We start from the raw sequence: 19,403 nt of genomic DNA on the forward strand, positions 1-19,403 counted from the left end.
AATATTTTAGCAGAGCTGGTTCCCAGAATTCTGCTAGTGAATTATTCCTGTCAGAATAGCCAGCTATTAGAATCCTGCTACAACGCCGTGACTGGGATTCCGGTGTGCCGAGGAAAGTCTGCCAAGTATCTCTCTCTCTCTCTCTCTCTCTCTCTCTATCTCTCTCCCTCTCTCTCTTGGGTGTTAAAATACTGACATATCTTAATCTTCCATCTATCTTCCATTGAGATAGTGAACCTTCATTCATCTCAATTCGAAGCATACTTGTGATTCTAGATTTTGACTTTTTTCTGTGATTCTAGAAAATCGGCAACATCTCGTTCATATCAACCCTTCAATTTGTTCAACTTTTCATTGCTCCGTGCTACGATTTCCATTTGTCCACCTTTTCATTCGTCTCAGCGCTACGACTTTCGTCGGACTCGCCTTTTTCTCACCGCTGCGACTTTCGTCGGGCTCGCCTTTTGTTCAAGCGCTACGACTTTCGTCGGACTCACTCTTATCTCAGCGCTACGACTTTCGTCGGACTTGCTTTTTTCTCAGCGCTACGACCTACGTCGGACTCGCCTCTTTCTCAGCGCTACGACTTTCGTCGGACTCGCCTTTTCCTCAGCGCTACGACTTTCGTCGGGCTCGCGTTTTGTTCAAGCGCTACGACCTTCGTCGGACTCGCTTTTATCTCAGCGCTACGACTTTCGTCGGACTCGCCTTTTTCTCGGTGCTACGACTTTCGTCGGACTCGCATTTTGTTCCATCGCTACAACTTTCGTCGGACTCGCCTTTTTCTCAGCGCTACGACCTTCGTCGGACTCGCCTTTTTGTTCGTGTACGCATACGCAGTACCTGCGGACGTTCTGTTATGACGTAGCTTAACAGTTACAAGAACAATGAAACCGATAGAGGAGAAAAGCAACTCGCGACAAAATTTTGAGGCTAGGAATTTTGACAGGTATGATTTTCATAAAGAATTCCCCTCCTTTTCTCTCCCACAGAAAACTGGGGACAATGTAGCTGTCAAACTAGGACAAAATGTTAAAGTCATTCACAAAATGAACTTTGAGTGATTTGAGTTCATTTCTGACGTCACAATTTTCTCCTATATTGAAGAAAACGCATTCAAAGACCATTCCTTTCTCTACCCAAAACTTCGGGATTTCTCTATCCATTCTGCCAGAAAAAGAATGTAAAGGCAGAATTGCAGGAATCATCACAACCTATTACAACTGTATAATAATCTTTAAAACAAAATAAGGATCACGAAAACGCTTAAGGAAAGCAGCACTGTTGGAAGTCAAACCCAAGTGCGGCCCTTGAAAATTAGCTTTAGGTTAACGCAGTAGGCCATGCCGCATGCAAACCTTTATAAAAACATCACCCACCGTGCATTCCTTCTCTTTCCCCGAATAAACGAAAACTCGCCAAGCACAAAGGAGAGGGAACGAATTCTTGGAACTTTTCTCCTCCCTCTTTGGTACTTTTCTCTCTCCCTCGCTGCCGCCGCAGTTCATTTGCCACTTTATGCGACCACATTTTTGGCAAATGCAACAAAATCTTTCACCACAGTTCACGATGGCCAATTTATTTGTCAAATTGCCGCTCACTCACCTCAACCTCACCTTTTCTTCTCCAGTCATAACATTTCTTTGCACTTTTCACTCAATTTTTTATTGTAAAAAAAAAAACAACACAATCGGGAGCAAAGTTTTTGCTACCGACTGCGCCAATTGTAGAATCCGAACTGAGCACGCATCACTTGAGCGCTACTTGTCAAACTACGCTCCGGTAACTCACGCTCTCAGCGAATGCAGCACTCATTCTCGCCTGCTGTCAAATACTCTCAGAAGCATGACAATATAGGGGAGCATGGTGTATAATGGTTAGGTTATGTCTTGACTCTACAGATATAAGAAAAGGAGCGATCTCACCAAATCGGGAATCTTCAACTCCGGCATCATGGGTCTTGAAATGTCACTTGAATCTTCTGGGACTTCTGGCCTTGATTTGCTGGACTACCGGAACTGGTACACAGCAAACAACTTCCTGGTTGCCGGTTAAATCTTGAGGGATGCTGGAATTGATGAATGCTATCCATCCTGGCTTGGCTGATAATCTGGAACATCAGGACTGAAACCACACGACGATTTAACCGATGGTAACTTAATGGTGTACACCAGTTGCTGCTTGTCTGCCGTTATTGTCCGCAATCGCCGTCTCCTGGGCGTCATCCACGAGGATAATTCACTGCTATCGCTATCACTGACCACCAACAGATTTACGAGCGAAATATCCTTATTTTTTTCTACCTTTGTATTTTTCAATCATATATTTTAGGGTTGAAAAATGACAGCTTCAAAAAATTACGTCCGGTCTCGCGCACGGATTGCTTCGATCCATCAAATTCTTAAATTCTTAAATTCTTAAATTCGTAAATTCTTAAATTCTTAAATTCTTAAATTCTTAAATTCTTAAATTCTTAAATTCTTAAATTCTTAAATTCTTAAATTATTAAATTCTTAAATTCTTAAATTCTTAAATTCTTGAATTCTTGAATTCTTGAATTCTTAAATTCCTAAATTCTTAAATTCTCAAAATTCTTTAAAAATATGTTTTTTTATTTACCAGAATTCTGATAGAAAATCATTCAGATTTTGGGTTGAAATCATCCAAACAGATCCAAACGCGAGTGAAATTACCACTCAGAAATGATTCAAGAAAAGGGAAGAAGATTTGCCTTTAACAAAATCTGATTAAAAATAAATGATAATAGGTTTTTTTTTAAATGCACGCGTCTTAATACCGAGATTAATTTTTATGTAAAATAAATATTTAAATTTTGTCGATACGTAATTCATGACCACTCCAAAATCGTTTATTTTACCACCGAACGTTTCCAGAGGGCAGCATTATTCGAGCACTCTTGCTTCATTCTGCTGCGTGCCATTCCTTTCCCACCGGGGCCGTTTGACAGCTCGCCGCTTTGTTTACAATCCAGTTTCACGTGTTTTGAAAGCCTGTGTGTCGGAGGTCCGCGTATTTTTACATGATTTATTTGAGCTGAAATTTGCCCCCAAAAAGTGCTTCCACCTGTGCAAACAATGCTTCAACAGGACACCGACGATGCCGCGATCCAGCAGATACTGTCCGCGTACAAGCGTGACATCGAGTTGGAGCTAAAGTCGGAGGAGGACGAATCCGACGACGGGTCGGAGCTGTCGGAAGAAGTAGGCGTTAAGCAGAAGGAGGACAGTGACGACGATGACTCCGATGGCAAAGGAGAGGAGGACATTTTCGCCCAGCTGGATGACCACACGATTGGCAAGCCGAGGACCGATCGGGAGAAGGAGCTGATGTCGTTGGTGTTTGGGGGGAAGTCGGAACTGGTGAATAACTTACTAAATGAGGGTGAGGACTCGGAGGAGGAGGACGGTGAGAGTGTGGCGAAACCGAAGCGGAAGGCCGCTTGGCAGGATTCGGACGATGAGCGGGACGAGGACTATCGGGAGAAGAAGAGCAGGCTGGAGATGAAGGCGACCGTCCGGAAGCAGAGGAAGAATTTTGAAAAGATTGTTGGCCAGCCAAAGTGGGCGGATTTGGACCGGGAGAGGGAGGTCGATTCGGATGATGAGATACTGAAGACGGTGGGGCACGTCGTGAAGGGAAAGAGCTCGGAGCTGGCGAAGGGAGAAATTGAGCTGAAACGGTTGAAGAACCTGAATCGGGAGACGAAGAATGAGGGCGAGATAACGGCTGTGAACTTTCATCCGACGTCGATGGTGGCGGTCATGGCCGGGAAAAATGGACTGGCGTCGATCGTGGCCGTTGACGGGACTAAGAATGAGAAACTTCACACGATTGGGTTGAAGAACTTTAAAATCGCCTGCTGTCGAATGACTCCGGACGGGAACGAGGTCCTGTTTGGGAGTTTCCGCAAGTTTTACCACGTGTACAATTTGATCTCCGGAGCAAGCAACACCCTGCAGCTGAAGGGTGACGGCGCCTGGACCATGAAGAACTTTGACATGTCAAAGTGCGGCAAATATCTGGCCGTGACGGGAGGTTACGGTGAAATCCACCTGCTGGACGGCCGCAGCAAGGAACTGCTGACCACAATCCAGCAGAAGAACTGTTGCTACTCGCTCTGCTTCACCCCAGATTCCAAATACCTCCTGTGCAACAGCCAAGACAACGACGTCTCGATCTACCACCTGGAAAAGCGTCGCTTCGTCAACGTCTTCACCGACGAGGGTTGCGTCAACGGTTCCTGCATCGCCATCTGCCCCAGCGGTCGCTTCGTGGCCACCGGAAACCGGCAAGGCATCGTCAACATCTACCTGCTGGAGAAGATCCTGAAGGAAAAGTACCCGTCGCCGGAGAAGACCATCTCCAACCTGACGACGTCGATCGGATCGATGGCCTTCAACGCCACCTCGGAGCTGCTGGCCATCGCCTCTCCGGAACTGCCCGATGCCGTTAAGCTGGTGCACATGAAGAGCGGGACCGTCTTCCGGAACTTCCCGATGATGAAGTCCGCGCTGGGACACGTGACGCGGGTTCAGTTCTCGCCCGGCGGCGGCTATTTGGCGCTGGGAAATCGCGAAAGTGTCGTGTCGCTGTTTAGAGTTAAGCATTACGAGAATTATTAGCTTGGAGGATGTTTTTTTGGCTTTTTGAATAAACAATTGCAGATAAGTTACAAAACGAGATTTATTCGACAAAAAGAAACACAACTTCAAAAATCATCCATATCCATCACCGAAGCCTGGTTCAAAAACTTCTTGTACAGCGCCATAAACTGCGCCACGAACGCCTCCAGGTGGAAGATGTGCTTACTGCCCTGCTGCATCCGGTGCTCGTACAGGCTGGCAAAGTTGAGCGTTTGCGTCTTCAGGCTCATGTCGCAGTTCTTGACCAGATTCTCCACCAACCCGCGGAAGATCACATCCGAAGGGACGCCCTGCGACAACAGCTCGTACAGCCGCTCGCGGACCGCTTCCAGCTTTGCCGGACTCTGCTCCTGCACGATCTGGTTCGCCGTCTCCCGGAGGAACACCTGCCAGTCAATCTCCGGCACGTCTTGGCCAACGGTGAACGGATACTGCTGCACCTTGCACGCCTCCAGCATCAGAATGGCCCGGCGCAGGTTGCGGTCCGACTTCTGGGTGATGCGGGTGGCCAGCTCGGGCGGAATGTGGAGACCCTCCTTCTTGCAGATGTTCTGTAAAGATGAAGATCTTTAATTTGAAACCCCCAAAAACTTCATAGCATTAAAACTCACATTCAAAATTCCGACAATCTCCTCGCCGGTCGGCGCCGACACGCGAATGCCCAAGCATCGACTCTTGACGGCCGGAATGACGCGCGACGTGGAATTCACGCACAGCACCAACCGGCACGTGGCCACGTACTTTTCCATCGTCCGGCGGAGCGCGTGCTGGGCGTCCTTCGTCAGCTCGTCCACCTCGGACAGCACGATCGTCTTAAACTCCCGCTGCCCACTCGGATCGATCTGCTGCGTCTGGGCAATCTGCTTGATCATATCCGTGATGACCACCCGGTCGTAGATCCCCGCGTCCGACGGATTCACCTCAATATGATAGTTGCTGCTCACCGTCATAATCTCCACCTTCTTGTTCGACGGCGTGGTAAAGTTCATGATTTCGTTGCGCAGCCGCTCGACCCCCGGGCCGTACAGTTCCCGCAGCAGGCACATGATCCGGGTCTTCTTGCCGGCTCCGGACGGGCCGTAGAACATCAGATGCGGGAAGTCGCCCTGGGCGCAAAGATTGATCAAGTGACCCGCTTGCGTTTTGTGGTAATCCAACTTGGCCAGCTCGCGCGGACGGTACCGGTCAACCCAGAGAGCCATTTCCGGAGGATTAAACAAGCACTTGAATCGAATAAAACGAGAAATTCAGCAGCGATGATCTGCGCGAACGTCGGTCGATTTTGTTTGTTGATTGGACTTCAAAGCGCGCCAACTTTCAAACGCGGAGGCCCTTCAGAAACTTGCGTGACAATGGTTTTGTCAAAACTGCTCGAAAAGTGTTGCCAGTTTAAAAAAAAGGAAAAAACCATAATCATTGCATTTTCGGGAAAAAAAACAAAATTTTGGAAACTGAAATTAAGAAAAATAAAAAATATATTCTAAACATTACAATTTTCTGAAAATTCAAAATTCAGAACCTCACATATCTAAAATTGAGAAATTTAAACATAAAAATTTAATAAAAAATCAGAAGTTTCCAAATACAACAAATTAAATTAAAAAAATTAGAATTCAACAAATTTTATACTGTAGAATTCTGAAATTTATTGTTTTATTTATGAATTTTGACGAATTTTAAATAGATTTTGCGTTTTGAATATTGAAATATTCAAAATATTAGAATATTTGATTTTTGAACATAAAATTCAAAACTTCCTAAATCTAGGGAATAAAAAATAAATACAGTTCGTATTGGTTCGTACGAAGCCATTCCCAAACAGTCAGTTTTTCTTAAAATTTGGTAATGGAGCACCCGCAGTCAAGCAGTTTTTGACAGTTCGCTCCATAAGAAATACATTCTGTAATTCTGTAATTTCGGAATACATTCGTCCGGCTTCAGCTGAAGATTCATGGTGTCCCATGTTGCATGTTCGAGTGTAGACCTACGGAAAACCTTGCCGCGAGGAGAGGTGAGTGAACCTGTACACGAGCCACCTACGACATAATTCCTCGGGCGGCCCAGGTCAACTCGAAGTTACCCCAGGCACCCCCAGTGCAGGACACATTGGGGGTAGAAAGCGGATAGATATTTCAGTGAATACAATAATTGGGTCCTAAAATGAAGCTTAGATTGCTAATATTATTGTTTACAGCGAAAAAGCTTATTTTTCTGAGTACAATGACCCTTTGTACGACCACAAAGAGTTTAAAATGGATTTTTAAATCAATTTTGAAAAATTAACCTCGCGGTCCTTCTTGACAGAAAAGTTCCTCCTTGACAGCTCGTTCCAAGGGGACCATAGTTGATCCATCGAAAAAATGTTGTCTTGTCATTATTTTTTTTTGCACTTAAATGAAAAAAAAATGATCAGAAATGGTTTTTGATCGTGTTTTTAACCGTTGTACGTAAAAATTGACATAGGGCTTTAGTACCCAATTATGACAATATAGGTTCATATAATCCTTATTCCTTGATCTTACCTTTTGACACTATCAAACCTAGCAATATTATTATTGCATCTTACCATTCCCTTTTGATAGTGTCAACTTCAAACCTTCATCCATTGTGCAATTAACACATAATTTCCGCTATATTCTTCATGCGGAATCGTCGTCTACTTTCTTGGCCTTATTATCACTAAACCACGGCGCGATATTGTTCACATATTTTTTTTGAGCTTCAACGACCGATTGTTATTCACGTACTTATAAAAATACTTGTTCTGTTTCGCCTTCGGCCCGACCCCGTGTGTTGGCTGATAAAATGACTTTTTCGGTCATCGTATGCTCGCAAGGTACATGAAAAAGAAAAAGAGAAAAAAAGAGAAAAAATGGGATTAGTACAATGTAAAATAAAATCGAACATTGAATAACAGACTAACACAGAGAGAAAGAATAAAGAAACCTTTCTTATTGCTACTAGACAGAACTACCAACTTGTAACGAGAAGTTTACTAAAAAACAAATGAAGTTGTAAAATATGGGACAAGACAAACAAACTTGAATAGTTAACATATACATATATTAAAATAGATTGAACGTACCTTAAATCATATAAACAGTTATGCCCAAATTTCTTACCAAATTATTTTCAGCAGTTACATTTCTACAATAATGTATAGCGATGCCAAGTTAGAATAATTGAGTAGTTAAAGTTTATGGGGTAAGAGACAAGTTATAGCAATAGCAAAATAAATAGATTTTACTAAATTTTATCTTAAAAGAATAAGAAAAATTTAGCTTGTTTTTGAAAATAGCCAATGCACCAAGAGCAAACATACAGCATGTCACGTTCACACCGTATGGAGTAAATGTGATAAACTATATGTCCACATTCGGGGCACCACCTTTTTCAAAATACAGGAAATGATAGAAGGAAGACCCCATTCTGTTTGGTGGAAGATTTCTGCAACACCTTGGATTCGGACCAGACATTTTGTCTGAAATAAAAGAGAAAAAGACAAATATTAAATTGTGGTATTATCACTAAATCCTATCATGCTTTCACCCCCCAAGACATGGTCTATCCTTCGTGCCTTCGTGTCTTGGGTGATGGCGAATTCTACATTCTTCAATGATCTTCGGACCACCTCCAACTAGAATTCACAACAGGACCTCCCTCGGCTCCAGTTTACAACATGACAGCGACGAGAACACAGCCGAATGGGAGTTGACAGTATCAAATGCATGCTATACCCTTTGCTTTGCTGGATACTTACTAATAGCAAAGGGTGAGAGTCCTGCGACTCTCAGCAATCATGAATACTGCCCATTTGCCACAGTTCGCTCCATAAGAAATACATTGTAGAAAAAGCAAAAACTGCTCGAATGGAAATGCTCCATTTTTTAATTCAAGAAATTAAGAATTTAAGAATTTAAGAATTTATGAATTTAAAATTTAAGAATTTAAGAGTTTAAGAATTTATGAATTTAAGAATTTAAGAATTTAAATTTCTAGTACCATTCCAAAATCTTAGAAGACAGACTTCAAAAAATCCCGGAATCTGCTGCCAAGAGATTCGAGCACTTATTCCTCCCCACACTCTCCACCAAACTTTTTCCACCGGGACACCAACTGTCAAAGCGTTATTTTGTAAACAAATCGATTCCTTCGCAGTTCGCGCACACCGCGACGACGTTGTTATGTAAAAATACCGCAAAAGTGCAATGATTTCAGTTTAATCGTGTTATAACTTAAATTATAATCGATTTTAAATGCGTATCCGCCGTAGTTCCTCTTTCAAGCGTCTGCTGGACCTGTGGCCGGGCAAGAAAACACTCGGGATTTATCGGTTCCTGCCGCTGTTCTTCGGACTTGGAGCAACGCTCGAGTTTTCCATGATCCACTGGAGGGTGGGCGATACTAATTTTTGTGAGTTAATTTAACATTTGATTATATTTACATTTGACGATGACACGTTGCTTCCTTCTCAGACAACACCTTCAAGAAGCGCCAGGCGAAGGACATTGTCGAGGAGCGACTTCGATTGCACCAGCTGGAACCGATCCGGGAAAGCGGCTAACAAAATGCCGGCCGGAGTGTCCATGAAGGAGTACCTTAAGTTTACGTCCGCCGCAATGCTGGCCATGTTTGCCGGCTCCCAGCTGGTGCACCGGTACTACAACCCGCTGAAGGACCTCAACTATTACGTGGACCGGGAAATTAAGGCGCAACGGTTACGGAAGGTCGACGCACCGGAAGGGCAAGGTAATTAGAGGCGGGGCGAGAGGGATAATAAAAATGTATATTTAATGCACAATACGTTACACGCTTGGGTGTATTAAATCTGTAATGCGTGATAATCACTGGCCCTGGCTCGATTTGGGTTGAACCTGCTGCAGCTTTGCCTGCAGGATTTCGTTCCGTTGACACTCGGCCGTCAGCTGTTTGACGGTGGCCGCGTACTTTCGCTGTTGTTCGACTAGCGCGAGGAGTTGGGCATTCAGGGCGTCCCGTTTGGCGCGTTCGTCGTCGCACTTCTTTTGGACCTTTGTCTTGTTTACGCGAACTCCCTCGACGATCTGTTCGAACTGCTGGACGAATTGTTCTCGCGAGTTGTACGTTTGCATTGCGTTGCCGTAGTTTTCGTAGATTGAGTTCAGCAGGGACATTTCCTTCTCCAGGTATAGCTTCGTGTCGTCCAGGGTGTTGTACAGCGTGTAGAACTGTTTGGTTTCGCGGTGTTTGGCGCTTACTGGGGAATGGAAGAGAACAAACATGGGGGATCTAATTTGGCTCATCAGCACCTTAACGTTAATTTGCTGTGACTACTCAATAAATAACTAAATTGAACAGAACTTCCAAAAAACTAATTTTCAATTTATGTTGTATGTTTTAGGAGATGATCCTTGACTCTAGCGCAAAAGATTCCTTTATATTCCCTTAAAAAATTCAAATTGAAGAATTCGTAATTTTTAGAGCATCATTTGAAAAAAATCGAAACAAAAAATCTGCAGTGCTATGCTGTACATCAAAAATTCACAAAAAATTGAAAATATTTTTCAACAAACCTGATTAAAAAAAAACATGTCAAAAATGATTATAAACGTAAGGAAATGCAATTTAAATTGTTTTAGTTGATTGCACTCAAAATTTTATTGAAATGTTAAAATATTTTGAAAGAAATTTTTTTTACCCCCTATTTTTTCGCTTTGAACAATAATTGCAACAGCCTTATCGGAAAACTTTACTGGCAAATGAAACCCAAACGTTTCTCAATTGGAAAACTTTTTTGCTTTTTGAAAATATCCAAAAAATATTGAATTTGTTAAAATTTTAAAATAGATTAAAAACATTTCAAATTTAGGCCATTACAAATATGTTCAAAGAATTCTGGAGATTTTTGTTAATGATCCAATAAACATAATTTCCCTTTTTTTTCGCCCAAAAAGCAAAACATCAAATTTTTGTTAACTGAACTCCAGAAATAGTCTCTTCAAAATTTAGCATAAAGTTAGAGATTCTTATTAAATTGATTTTTTTATTGAAATTAAATTGAAACATGAAAATACTGACAAACTAATAAAACAACATATTTTTTTTAGATGTAATACATAAAAATATAAGGGAAACTATTTTTTTGCATGAACTCTTCGATATTTTGATTATTTCAAAGCAATAAAGCTGTCTTCAAGCATGTTTTGTAAATAAAAAAAAACAAAATTCTGTTATTTTTAACTTTTTGTCATTTTCCTTTCATTTCCTATTGAAACAAAGAACAAAAACTTAAAAAGTTTGTTGATTTTTTAATTTAACCAGAAAAATCTTATGTATTTTTGAGATCATTTTTTTTTTTAAATTTTTGGATTGTTCTAGTTTTCTCTCTTTTTAGAAATTGCCTCATGCCTCAAAAACTCTATTATATTTTTTTTGTTAAAACATAATTTTAAATGAATTTTCCTGCTTTTGAAATCATATTAAGCTTATTTGAGTTTAATCAAAAATATTTAGAATTTTTGTCAAATTCCGATTTACGATTTTTTACGAATACAAATGTTTCGTCGATACTTTGATATTTTGAAAACTAACGATTGCAAAAGAACTGTGCTGCTGTAAAATGCAATTTAAAACAGTTTTTTCATTCACATGTAAATACCATTTGCCCTCCCCCTTCATAAAGGAGTTATTAGACTATGACAAACTCGCACTTTTTCATGTTTTACAGGTTGCCAAACTCGCAAACAAGGCAAAATGGGCAGGCTGACGCTTCTGCAAACAAATGCAGGTAAACAAACAAAGCAGAAAAACTGTCAAGTGCGAGTTTTTTTTGTTTGTTTGCCGTAGTCTAATACTTCCTTAAGGTTAAAGATCCCATGAACAAAACTATCCTTTTTTCGCATTTTGGGTGTTTTTAAATACCCCTGACTAAAGGCGGTTCCAAAACACTCAAAGAGCAAAAAGATTAAAATTATGTTTTAAAATATTTAAAAATCTTTACCATGTATTTTTTTTTTCTGATCGATTTAGTATCTTGGGCAAATTTGTAGTTATTGACAAGATGAATTCTAGAAAAAATATTAGGGTAAAAAAATAACCCAATATTTTTTTTTCACATGAAAACGTAATTGCGCAAAATACGTCACAAGAAGAATAATTTGGTACATATTGCATGTTTTGAACAACTCGTTATTTTCCGAAAACGTCCGAAATTAAGTCAAACTATTTTTAACCAAAACCAACAGGAAATCATTTTTTGTTTTCACATTGTATCCACCTAGAAGTGATTGTATTGAAAGTTACTTTTTGACAGTAAAACCAGGCATGCCAGATTTTGAATATTTTCGGGCACATCACAAAAACGCAAATGAGTTTAACTTGATGGCAAAATAATATTTTACAAATCTGTTTTTGGTAAAAGAAGCAAAACATTGTTATCTTTTTCGTGAGTTATTCATTTAATTAAAAATCATCGAATAACATGGCAAAACAATACGTTTGAGCATTGAGCCTGTGCTCGAAAATCTTCAAATATGGCATCCCTGAGTAAAACAAACTATATGTTATTTTAAAAATGTCGGAAAATTACCTAGAAATTGAAAATTATAATTTTTGGAAATTTAAAACTAAAATTTCAACCTAGGAAGCAATTTTGATGGGAAATTTGAATGCTATTATTTTTTTTAAATTAATTTTGAAAACAAGTTCGCTAAAGAAAAAATATATACTCAACAAACTCAAAAGAAATAAATCCAAAGCTGAGTAGCTTGAGTCTATTACACAAAACAACCAGTTTTTTTTCCGAAATATTTGTTTAGAATAATTAGAATATTACTTGCATAGAAAAGAAAAAAAAACATGTTGAATTCATTTAAGAGACGTTTGTTGAATTTTCACTAAACTTAAAATATTTTCCAGGTTTGTCAGTCGAATTTCCGATTTTTTTCAGGTTTTATCGGTTTGTGCCTTAGTTTAAGGTCCCATACTGCGCTATTGAATTGTTTGAAGTTTCGATAAGTAGTTTAAAAGTTATGTATAAACATGTGTTTTCACATATATCCGGATCTTAATTATGGGTCATTCCATCTCAACTGTGAGCATGAGCATGAGCATGAGAGACCACCCATGGTTGTCCTTCTCCGTTGCTGAACAGGACCGTAATATCCTATCAATACAACCGACCATACGCTTGAACGATCTAATGATGTTTCCCTTATCAACAGCATGTATGAATGCGCTGAAAAGATAAAACATCAAGATCATTTAAACTAGATCTGGAGCAAATAGGTAACAGTCGTTGGCCACCAACGGCGCCCGCCATGTCAGTTTGTAGATCTCGGGGGATTGGGACGGGAATGTTAGTTAGCACAGGTTGCTACAAAGGGTGGGTTCTATACGATATCCACACCCCCACGTGTGCCGGAAAACTACTTCTACTTGGGATTTTGTTAGTGGGTAAGGGTAATGGCCAGGATTCAACATAGAGGATGATGATGCGACCCAATAATCAATAAATTTTGTTTAATGGTGTGATGTATTATGCATTCTCAAGGCAAACTATGGGTCATTCCATCTCAACTGTGCACGAAAAAGTTCAAATTTGAAAATTACCCTCTCCGATCCTGCTCAAATTTGGCAGGGCTGTTGAAATTATCGAAACATGCAAGAATCCCGAATTTCATCCAAATCGTACCACCCCCTCCATTTTTGTACCTCCCCGAAAAATCGACTTTTTGGCGATTTTTGTGCGAAACTCCTATTTTCAAACGGCGATAGCTTAGGAACCACAAATCTTAGAAGGTCGGTCTTAGACTCAATTTTGAAGGAAATTGGACGTAGAATCCATTTCTGGGATCAAAATTTTGATTAATTTATTTTTTCTACCTGTATTGCGCAATTGAACACTTTAAACGGCCGTATCTCAAAACACCCCTTTTTTTATTTGACCTCATAATCGTGTTCCCGGCCAATTTTACATAAGAATCACTTATCGACAGAAAGGAATATGTTTCGTTCCAGAGATATCGAATTTTAAAGTTTTGTGAATTTGAGATTACCTACATTAGCTTCATTCGCCGCATCTGCTAGAAGCACTAAGGAGCGCTATTCAATAATTACTACCTGATGTTGTGGAAAATGATTAATTAATTTTTTATTTTTATAATTTCACGCAATTTTCAAATAGCTAATACCTTAATCATTTTTTTGTTCAAGGAATATTTATTGGGTTATTTTGAATGTACCGTTTTTTACGAGTTGCTAACCGTTTTAGAGTACCCCGAGGCCATGACTAGGGCCTTTGTCATGAGCGGTAGCAAAATAGTGCCATTCAGCAAAAACCCCAAAATCTGCTTTATGGTTCAAAAGATGGATCATATTAAATCGATTTTTACATTGTGAGCCAGCTCCATTTACTCAATGGATGATTTTGGTCAAGGTACATTTAGTAGCCGTATTGTGTTCCAAGAATCCGAAATGATAGAAGAAAAAAAAACTTTATTGTTTGGACGGTGTCTAAATCATCGCTACTAAATTTTGGGAACTAGCTGAACTTTGTGATTTTCTTACATTTTTCAGTTTTATACCTTCCAGAAATCCTTTTCCTACTCCTTGTGATCGTTCTTCATGAGAATACAACGTATCAACAAATTTTATTCATTTTAATTCATATTTTTTACTCAATAATGTATCGTGCACTTATTGTTCAGAGTTACTTACAAGATCAATTGCATTTTTCTGCTCGCTGCATCGGAATCCAATTCTGCAATGTACTGTGTGTCGTTATTGCTCTATCCTGTGGGTTAGCATAGAAATCCATCTCATTTTTTTTAAGCGGATAAACATTTGCGATTTAAGGTGAAGCCTTTGATCATTTTCGAAGAAAATTGATCATCACTCTAAAATGTTCTGTACTAAATACAATTTAACGAATTTCTGCACCAAATGTAATCAGCATGTGCCGGTTGTTGCCTTCTCAAAGCCACTGAAAGAATTGTAGGTCTAAATCAAATGTGTTTCAAATTTTTTATAATTTTGTGGTACAATCATTGACATCCTAGTTGGCAATCATTGATCAATGACGATTTCCATAACTTTGCAATTATTGGGATAATCGTTACCAAAAGGAATCAGCTTGTGTAGGGCACTATTCTAAACAACTTGTAAAAGAAATGTTGTCAACATATTAATAGCGACGCAATATATCCAGAACGAAAAATCATGGCAATGATGGAAGTCTTCACGTTAACGCCTACAGTGTTATACAGTTTATTTTGCCCAATTTGCTAAAGATTATTTAATATGATATCTTATTCCAATAAATGACCAGGTAGCAGTTATTGAACAGCGCTCATGAGTGCTTCTAGCAGATGCGGCGAATGAAGCTAATGTAGGTAATCTCAAATTCACAAAACTTTAAAATTCGATATCTCTGGAACGAAACATATTCCTTTCTGTCGATAAGTGATTCTTATGTAAAATTGGCCGGGAACACGATTATGAGGTCAAATAAAAAAAGGGGTGTTTTGAGATACGGCCGTTTAAAGTGTTCAATTGCGCAATACAGGTAGAAAAAATAAATTAATCAAAATTTTGATCCCAGAAATGGATTCTACGTCCAATTTCCTTCAAAATTGAGTCTAAGACCGACCTTCTAAGATTTGTGGTTCCTAAGCTATCGCCGTTTGAAAATAGGAGTTTCGCACAAAAATCGCCAAAAAGTCGATTTTTCGGGGAGGTACAAAAATGGAGGGGGTGGTACGATTTGGATGAAATTCGGGATTCTTGCATGTTTTGATAGTATCAACAGCCCTGCCAAATTTGAGCAGGATCGGAGAGGGTAATTCTCAAATGCTGTTCCGCTTCAGCTGGAATGACCCTTATATGAATGTCAACGATGTCCGGATCTATCATCCAATACACCGTTGGTCAGGTAATTGAAAAACCTTTCCAACGAGTCCAAAACATTGAAGAACTGGCAAGTTATTACCACTTAAGTTATATCTATGTACTTTTTTCTGGATCTAAAAAAACTGAAATTTGTGTCCAAACCACTCATATTAAGAGCGAGTTTTTCACCGATGTGAAACAGGTCGTATCGAGGTGCTCCGATTTGGATGAAACTTTCAGGGTTTGTTTGTCTATACATGAGATGAACTTATGCCAAATATGAGCCCTCTACGACAAACGGAAGTGGGGTAAAACGGGCATTGAAATTTGAGGTCCAAAACACATGAAAAATCTTAAAATTGCTCGCATTTCCGTAAAACTTCATCAATTCCAACTCTCTTTGATGCATTCGAAAGGTCTTTTGAAACCCTTCAAAATGTGCTATAGACATCCAGGATTGGTTTGACTTTTTCTCATAGCTTTTGCAAATTACTGTTAAAAATTGATTTTTTTAAAACCTTAATAACTTTTGGCAACAGCCTCCAACACCCATACTCCCATAGGTCAAAAGTTAGGGAATTCCATGGACTATAAGCCTACGGTATTAACTTTTTGGCCAATCGCAGTTTTTCTCATAGTTTTACGATTTTTCTAGAACAAACATTTTACAGCGTTAGTTTTTGCCCTGTAGGCCAAGAAGACGGCACTTTTTGGTCTCAATTTTGTCATATTCGGAATCCTCAGAAAATTTTACATTAGATTGAGGTGTTGGAATTTAAAATTTGATTGGAAAAAATGCCATTTAGAAGTAATTAAAATATTATTTAGTATTTTGTCGGATTAGGGGTAAAACAAGTTTTCGCCTACTTGATACAGCATTTGACGTATTGATCATAGGGTAAATAAAATCTATTTCTTTTTTCAAAAATGTTTTATTTAATTATTATTCAAATCAAAATTACAACTCCAATACTTCTAACTTACGTGAAATTGACCGAGGGTTCCGAATATGACAAAATTGAGACCAAAAAGTGCCGCTATGGAGGCCTACAAGGCAAAAACTAACGTTGTAAAATGTTTGTTCTAGAAAAATCGTAAAACTATGAGAAAAACTGCGATTGGCCAAAAAGTTAATACCGTAAGCTTATAGTCCATGAAATTCCCTAACTTTTGACCTATGGGAGTATGGGTGTTGGAGGCTGTTGCCAAAAGTTATTAAGGTTTTAAAAAAATCAATTTTTAACAGTAATTTGCAAAAGCTATGAGAAAAAGTTAAATCATTCCTGGATGTCTATAGCACATTTTGAAGGGCTTCGAAAGACCATTCGAATGCATCTAAGAGAGTTGGAATTGATGAAGTTTTACGGAAATGCGAGCAATTTTAAGATTTTTCATGTGTTTTGGACCTCAAACTTCAATGCCCGTTTTACCCCACTTCCCTTTGTCGTAGAGGGCTCATATTTGACATGAGTTCATCTCATGCATAGACAAACAAACGCTGAAAGTTTCATCCAAATCGGAGCACCTCGATACGACCTCTAGAACAAGCCGAGCAGAATCTACAAATACTGCCTCTTAAGTGTATTAAGTTAGTTTTTTTTAAAGAGTTGGCCACCCTGCGTAATTTCATCGTACGTTCTTCACCATTCTGGTTATGCCTCTGACATAACCACGGATATAGAGCCCTTAAGACAAAGTTCTTTGCCAAAAAATGAAGCCAGCCACCTCAAACTTACCTTGATTGTACAGCTCCAGAAACCGGCGCTGGTACTGCGCCAGCTCGGTCCGGTCGGGAATGTTGTCCAGCTGCCGGTTGATGGCCACGTACGCGCGATTCTTCTTCGCCAGCTGCAGCCGCAACACTTTGAGGCGCTCCTGCTCGACCTCGAGCACTCGCTGATGCTCGGCAATGTCCTCGTCCGGGGTGGTGGCTTCCGCTTTTCTGTGAATGATTAAAATTAAGTTTTTTGGTTTTTTGAAATTTTGTGATTTTTACTGTATTTTCGCTTGCAACTCGACGAGTTCCTTCTTGCAGCGCTCCTTAAACTCCGCCTCGTGCTGCTTCATCTTTTCGTTCTCCAGGATCAGCTCCTGCACGTGGGCGACAATCGTGCGATTCTCCTCGCTAATTTCCGTGTTGTCCAGGTTGTTAATGTCCTGCTCGAGCGATTCCTTCTCCTGCCGGACGAGCTCCAGCTGGTCGCGTTCGCTTTGGACGACTTGGCGAAGCTGGTCGTTGTGAGATTTAACGCGGTTCAGTTTTTTCTCCAGTGCCAGCTTTGTAGCGAGAATCGTTTTGATCTTGTTCTGCTCGGACAGCTGGCTCGTGTCGATGGACATTTCGCGCTTGAGATCCTCGTAGTGCCGGTTCAGGGTGTCGCGCTCCTCCGCGGTCAGTTTGGAGTCTCGACTTTGCTGCTTGAGAAGAGGAGAGGTTGTTAAATGTTGATTTTTTTTAAGTTGGTGAAGAATTACCTCTTTAGCAACTGATAAGTTTTTGAATAATTGATCAAAATCAAGCTAAAATAAGATCGAAAAGCAAATTAAAAGAAACAGCCACACACACAGTCATGCACGAAGGTACCTCTTCCTGGTCCGTCTTTTGCAGCATTCCTCGAAACACGTCCTCGTCCTGCGCGTCCGCATCAATCTCCGCAATGTCCACGTTGGTCTTGACGGAAAAATCCCGCGTTCCGTACTCCATCAGCGTGATCCGCACCCGACTCATGACATCGTCCGGACCTCGTTCCGTTCGCCGGAACTGCCTCTTGGGAATGTAACGATCCTCGACAGTCTTCAAATTACCCAACTGACGGCCGTGAACTTGTTTGGCTTCCCGATCCGAGCCCAAAGTGAAATAATTTTGAAACTGCGACGCGGCCAACTTCTTCAACCGATCAGCCTTCTCGCTACGATTCTCCGCGGACCGCTTGACGAGCCACTCGACCACCGGAAAGATATTGATAAAGTCCAACCCCTGAATCTGGTGCGGTTCCAGCTGAAACGGACACTTCATCTTGGGCAGCACCACGACGATCTTCTCCGTGAGTGAGCTAACAAATTGAACCAAATTAAAACCCAAAAACATATCTCAACAAGACCCCACTCACATCTTCTGCCCGATCGTCAGGTTCTCGTGGAACAGCAAGTCCACGTCCACGTCGTAGTCGCACGCCTCGATGCACCAGGTCATCCCGCCGACGATCTTGTCGAACGTGGACAGACCCTGGATGTGGGCCCGGTAGTAGCCGGCCCCCACCAGCGCCTCGATAATGTCCTGCTCTTTGCGCTTCTGCTCCTCGTCCTCGCGGCGTTCGACCTGGATCTCGTTGCCGTCGGCGTCGAACCGGGTCGCGAGCTTGATGTTGGGCAGGTGCTTCGAGAAGATGTTTTTCGACGTCATCTTGGGGCAAGAAAATTACACCTTTCTAATCACGAAAACCATAAAACTGCAGCGCAACCCCGAATGCACCACCCAAATTTACTCGCATCAAAACATCAGTCAGAAAAAAACAACGATATCGGCTGATTTTGACAGGTTGCACAAACATGAAAACGTCAAAATCGAGTAGGGGTGGAATTTCGGTGGATTTGGGATTCCGGGATTATCAACGTTCATTACTCGTCACCAAAAATCATTTTTTTTAAATAATAAATTGATTTTTTTCACCTAAACAGTACTTCTGATATCGCCGAATAATTTCGTTTATTGTACACATTCATTTTCATTTAGTTACTGAAATTCGCCTCGATAACTGCATTTTAAAACATGTTCTTTAAACAATATCCCCATGACATCATCACTTGGAAGGCACGGCGTCAAGATAGAATCACTGACGAACTGACGTGCTGATCCCATACAAACTATTGAGC

At 40.6% G+C, this 19,403-nt stretch overlaps 5 protein-coding genes across 8 annotated transcripts; 3 read left to right on the forward strand and 2 right to left on the reverse strand.

Annotated features, from left to right (window-relative positions):
• Positions 1 to 2,993: 2,993 nt before the first annotated feature.
• LOC6033215 (U3 small nucleolar RNA-associated protein 18 homolog) lies at positions 2,994 to 4,689 on the forward strand. Its single transcript, XM_001843640.2, has one exon. The coding sequence runs from the start codon at positions 3,096 to 3,098 to the stop codon at positions 4,641 to 4,643; it is 1,548 nt and encodes a 515-aa protein (XP_001843692.2). The 5' UTR covers positions 2,994 to 3,095; the 3' UTR covers positions 4,644 to 4,689.
• LOC6033214 (replication factor C subunit 3) lies at positions 4,687 to 5,962 on the reverse strand. Its single transcript, XM_001843639.2, has 2 exons — positions 5,276 to 5,962; positions 4,687 to 5,215 (listed from the first exon to the last, which is right to left on the reverse strand). Exons 1-2 carry the CDS (start codon positions 5,864 to 5,866, stop codon positions 4,730 to 4,732), a joined length of 1,077 nt encoding a protein of 358 aa, XP_001843691.1. The 5' UTR covers positions 5,867 to 5,962; the 3' UTR covers positions 4,687 to 4,729.
• Positions 5,963 to 8,800: 2,838 nt separating this feature from the next.
• On the forward strand, positions 8,801 to 9,281 carry LOC6033212 (small integral membrane protein 4). Its single transcript, XM_001843637.2, has 2 exons — positions 8,801 to 9,077; positions 9,140 to 9,281. Exons 1-2 carry the CDS (start codon positions 8,921 to 8,923, stop codon positions 9,226 to 9,228), a joined length of 246 nt encoding a protein of 81 aa, XP_001843689.2. The 5' UTR covers positions 8,801 to 8,920; the 3' UTR covers positions 9,229 to 9,281.
• LOC119767414 (protein BRAWNIN) lies at positions 9,198 to 9,475 on the forward strand. The gene has a single exon (XM_038255961.1). The coding sequence runs from the start codon at positions 9,233 to 9,235 to the stop codon at positions 9,419 to 9,421; it is 189 nt and encodes a 62-aa protein (XP_038111889.1). The 5' UTR covers positions 9,198 to 9,232; the 3' UTR covers positions 9,422 to 9,475.
• LOC6033211 (coiled-coil domain-containing protein 93) lies at positions 9,430 to 19,030 on the reverse strand. 4 transcript variants are annotated; one of them, XM_038255956.1, is made up of 6 exons: positions 18,641 to 19,030; positions 18,115 to 18,583; positions 18,006 to 18,050; positions 17,527 to 17,948; positions 17,267 to 17,472; positions 9,430 to 9,900 (listed from the first exon to the last, which is right to left on the reverse strand). In XM_038255956.1, the coding sequence occupies exons 1-6, from the start codon at positions 18,931 to 18,933 to the stop codon at positions 9,509 to 9,511; spliced, it is 1,827 nt and encodes a 608-aa protein (XP_038111884.1). In that variant the 5' UTR covers positions 18,934 to 19,030; the 3' UTR covers positions 9,430 to 9,508. The 4 variants fall into 4 exon arrangements, with proteins under 4 accessions (XP_038111884.1, XP_038111885.1, XP_038111888.1 ...); XM_038255957.1 differs by having other exon boundaries at positions 17,527 to 17,945; positions 18,641 to 19,029; XM_038255960.1 differs by lacking the exon at positions 18,006 to 18,050 and having other exon boundaries at positions 17,527 to 17,945; positions 18,641 to 19,029.
• Positions 19,031 to 19,403: the final 373 nt, after the last annotated feature.

This window comes from Culex quinquefasciatus, chromosome 2 (genome assembly GCF_015732765.1).
Source record: "Culex quinquefasciatus strain JHB chromosome 2, VPISU_Cqui_1.0_pri_paternal, whole genome shotgun sequence".
NCBI classification, from domain to species: domain Eukaryota; kingdom Metazoa; phylum Arthropoda; class Insecta; order Diptera; family Culicidae; genus Culex; species Culex quinquefasciatus.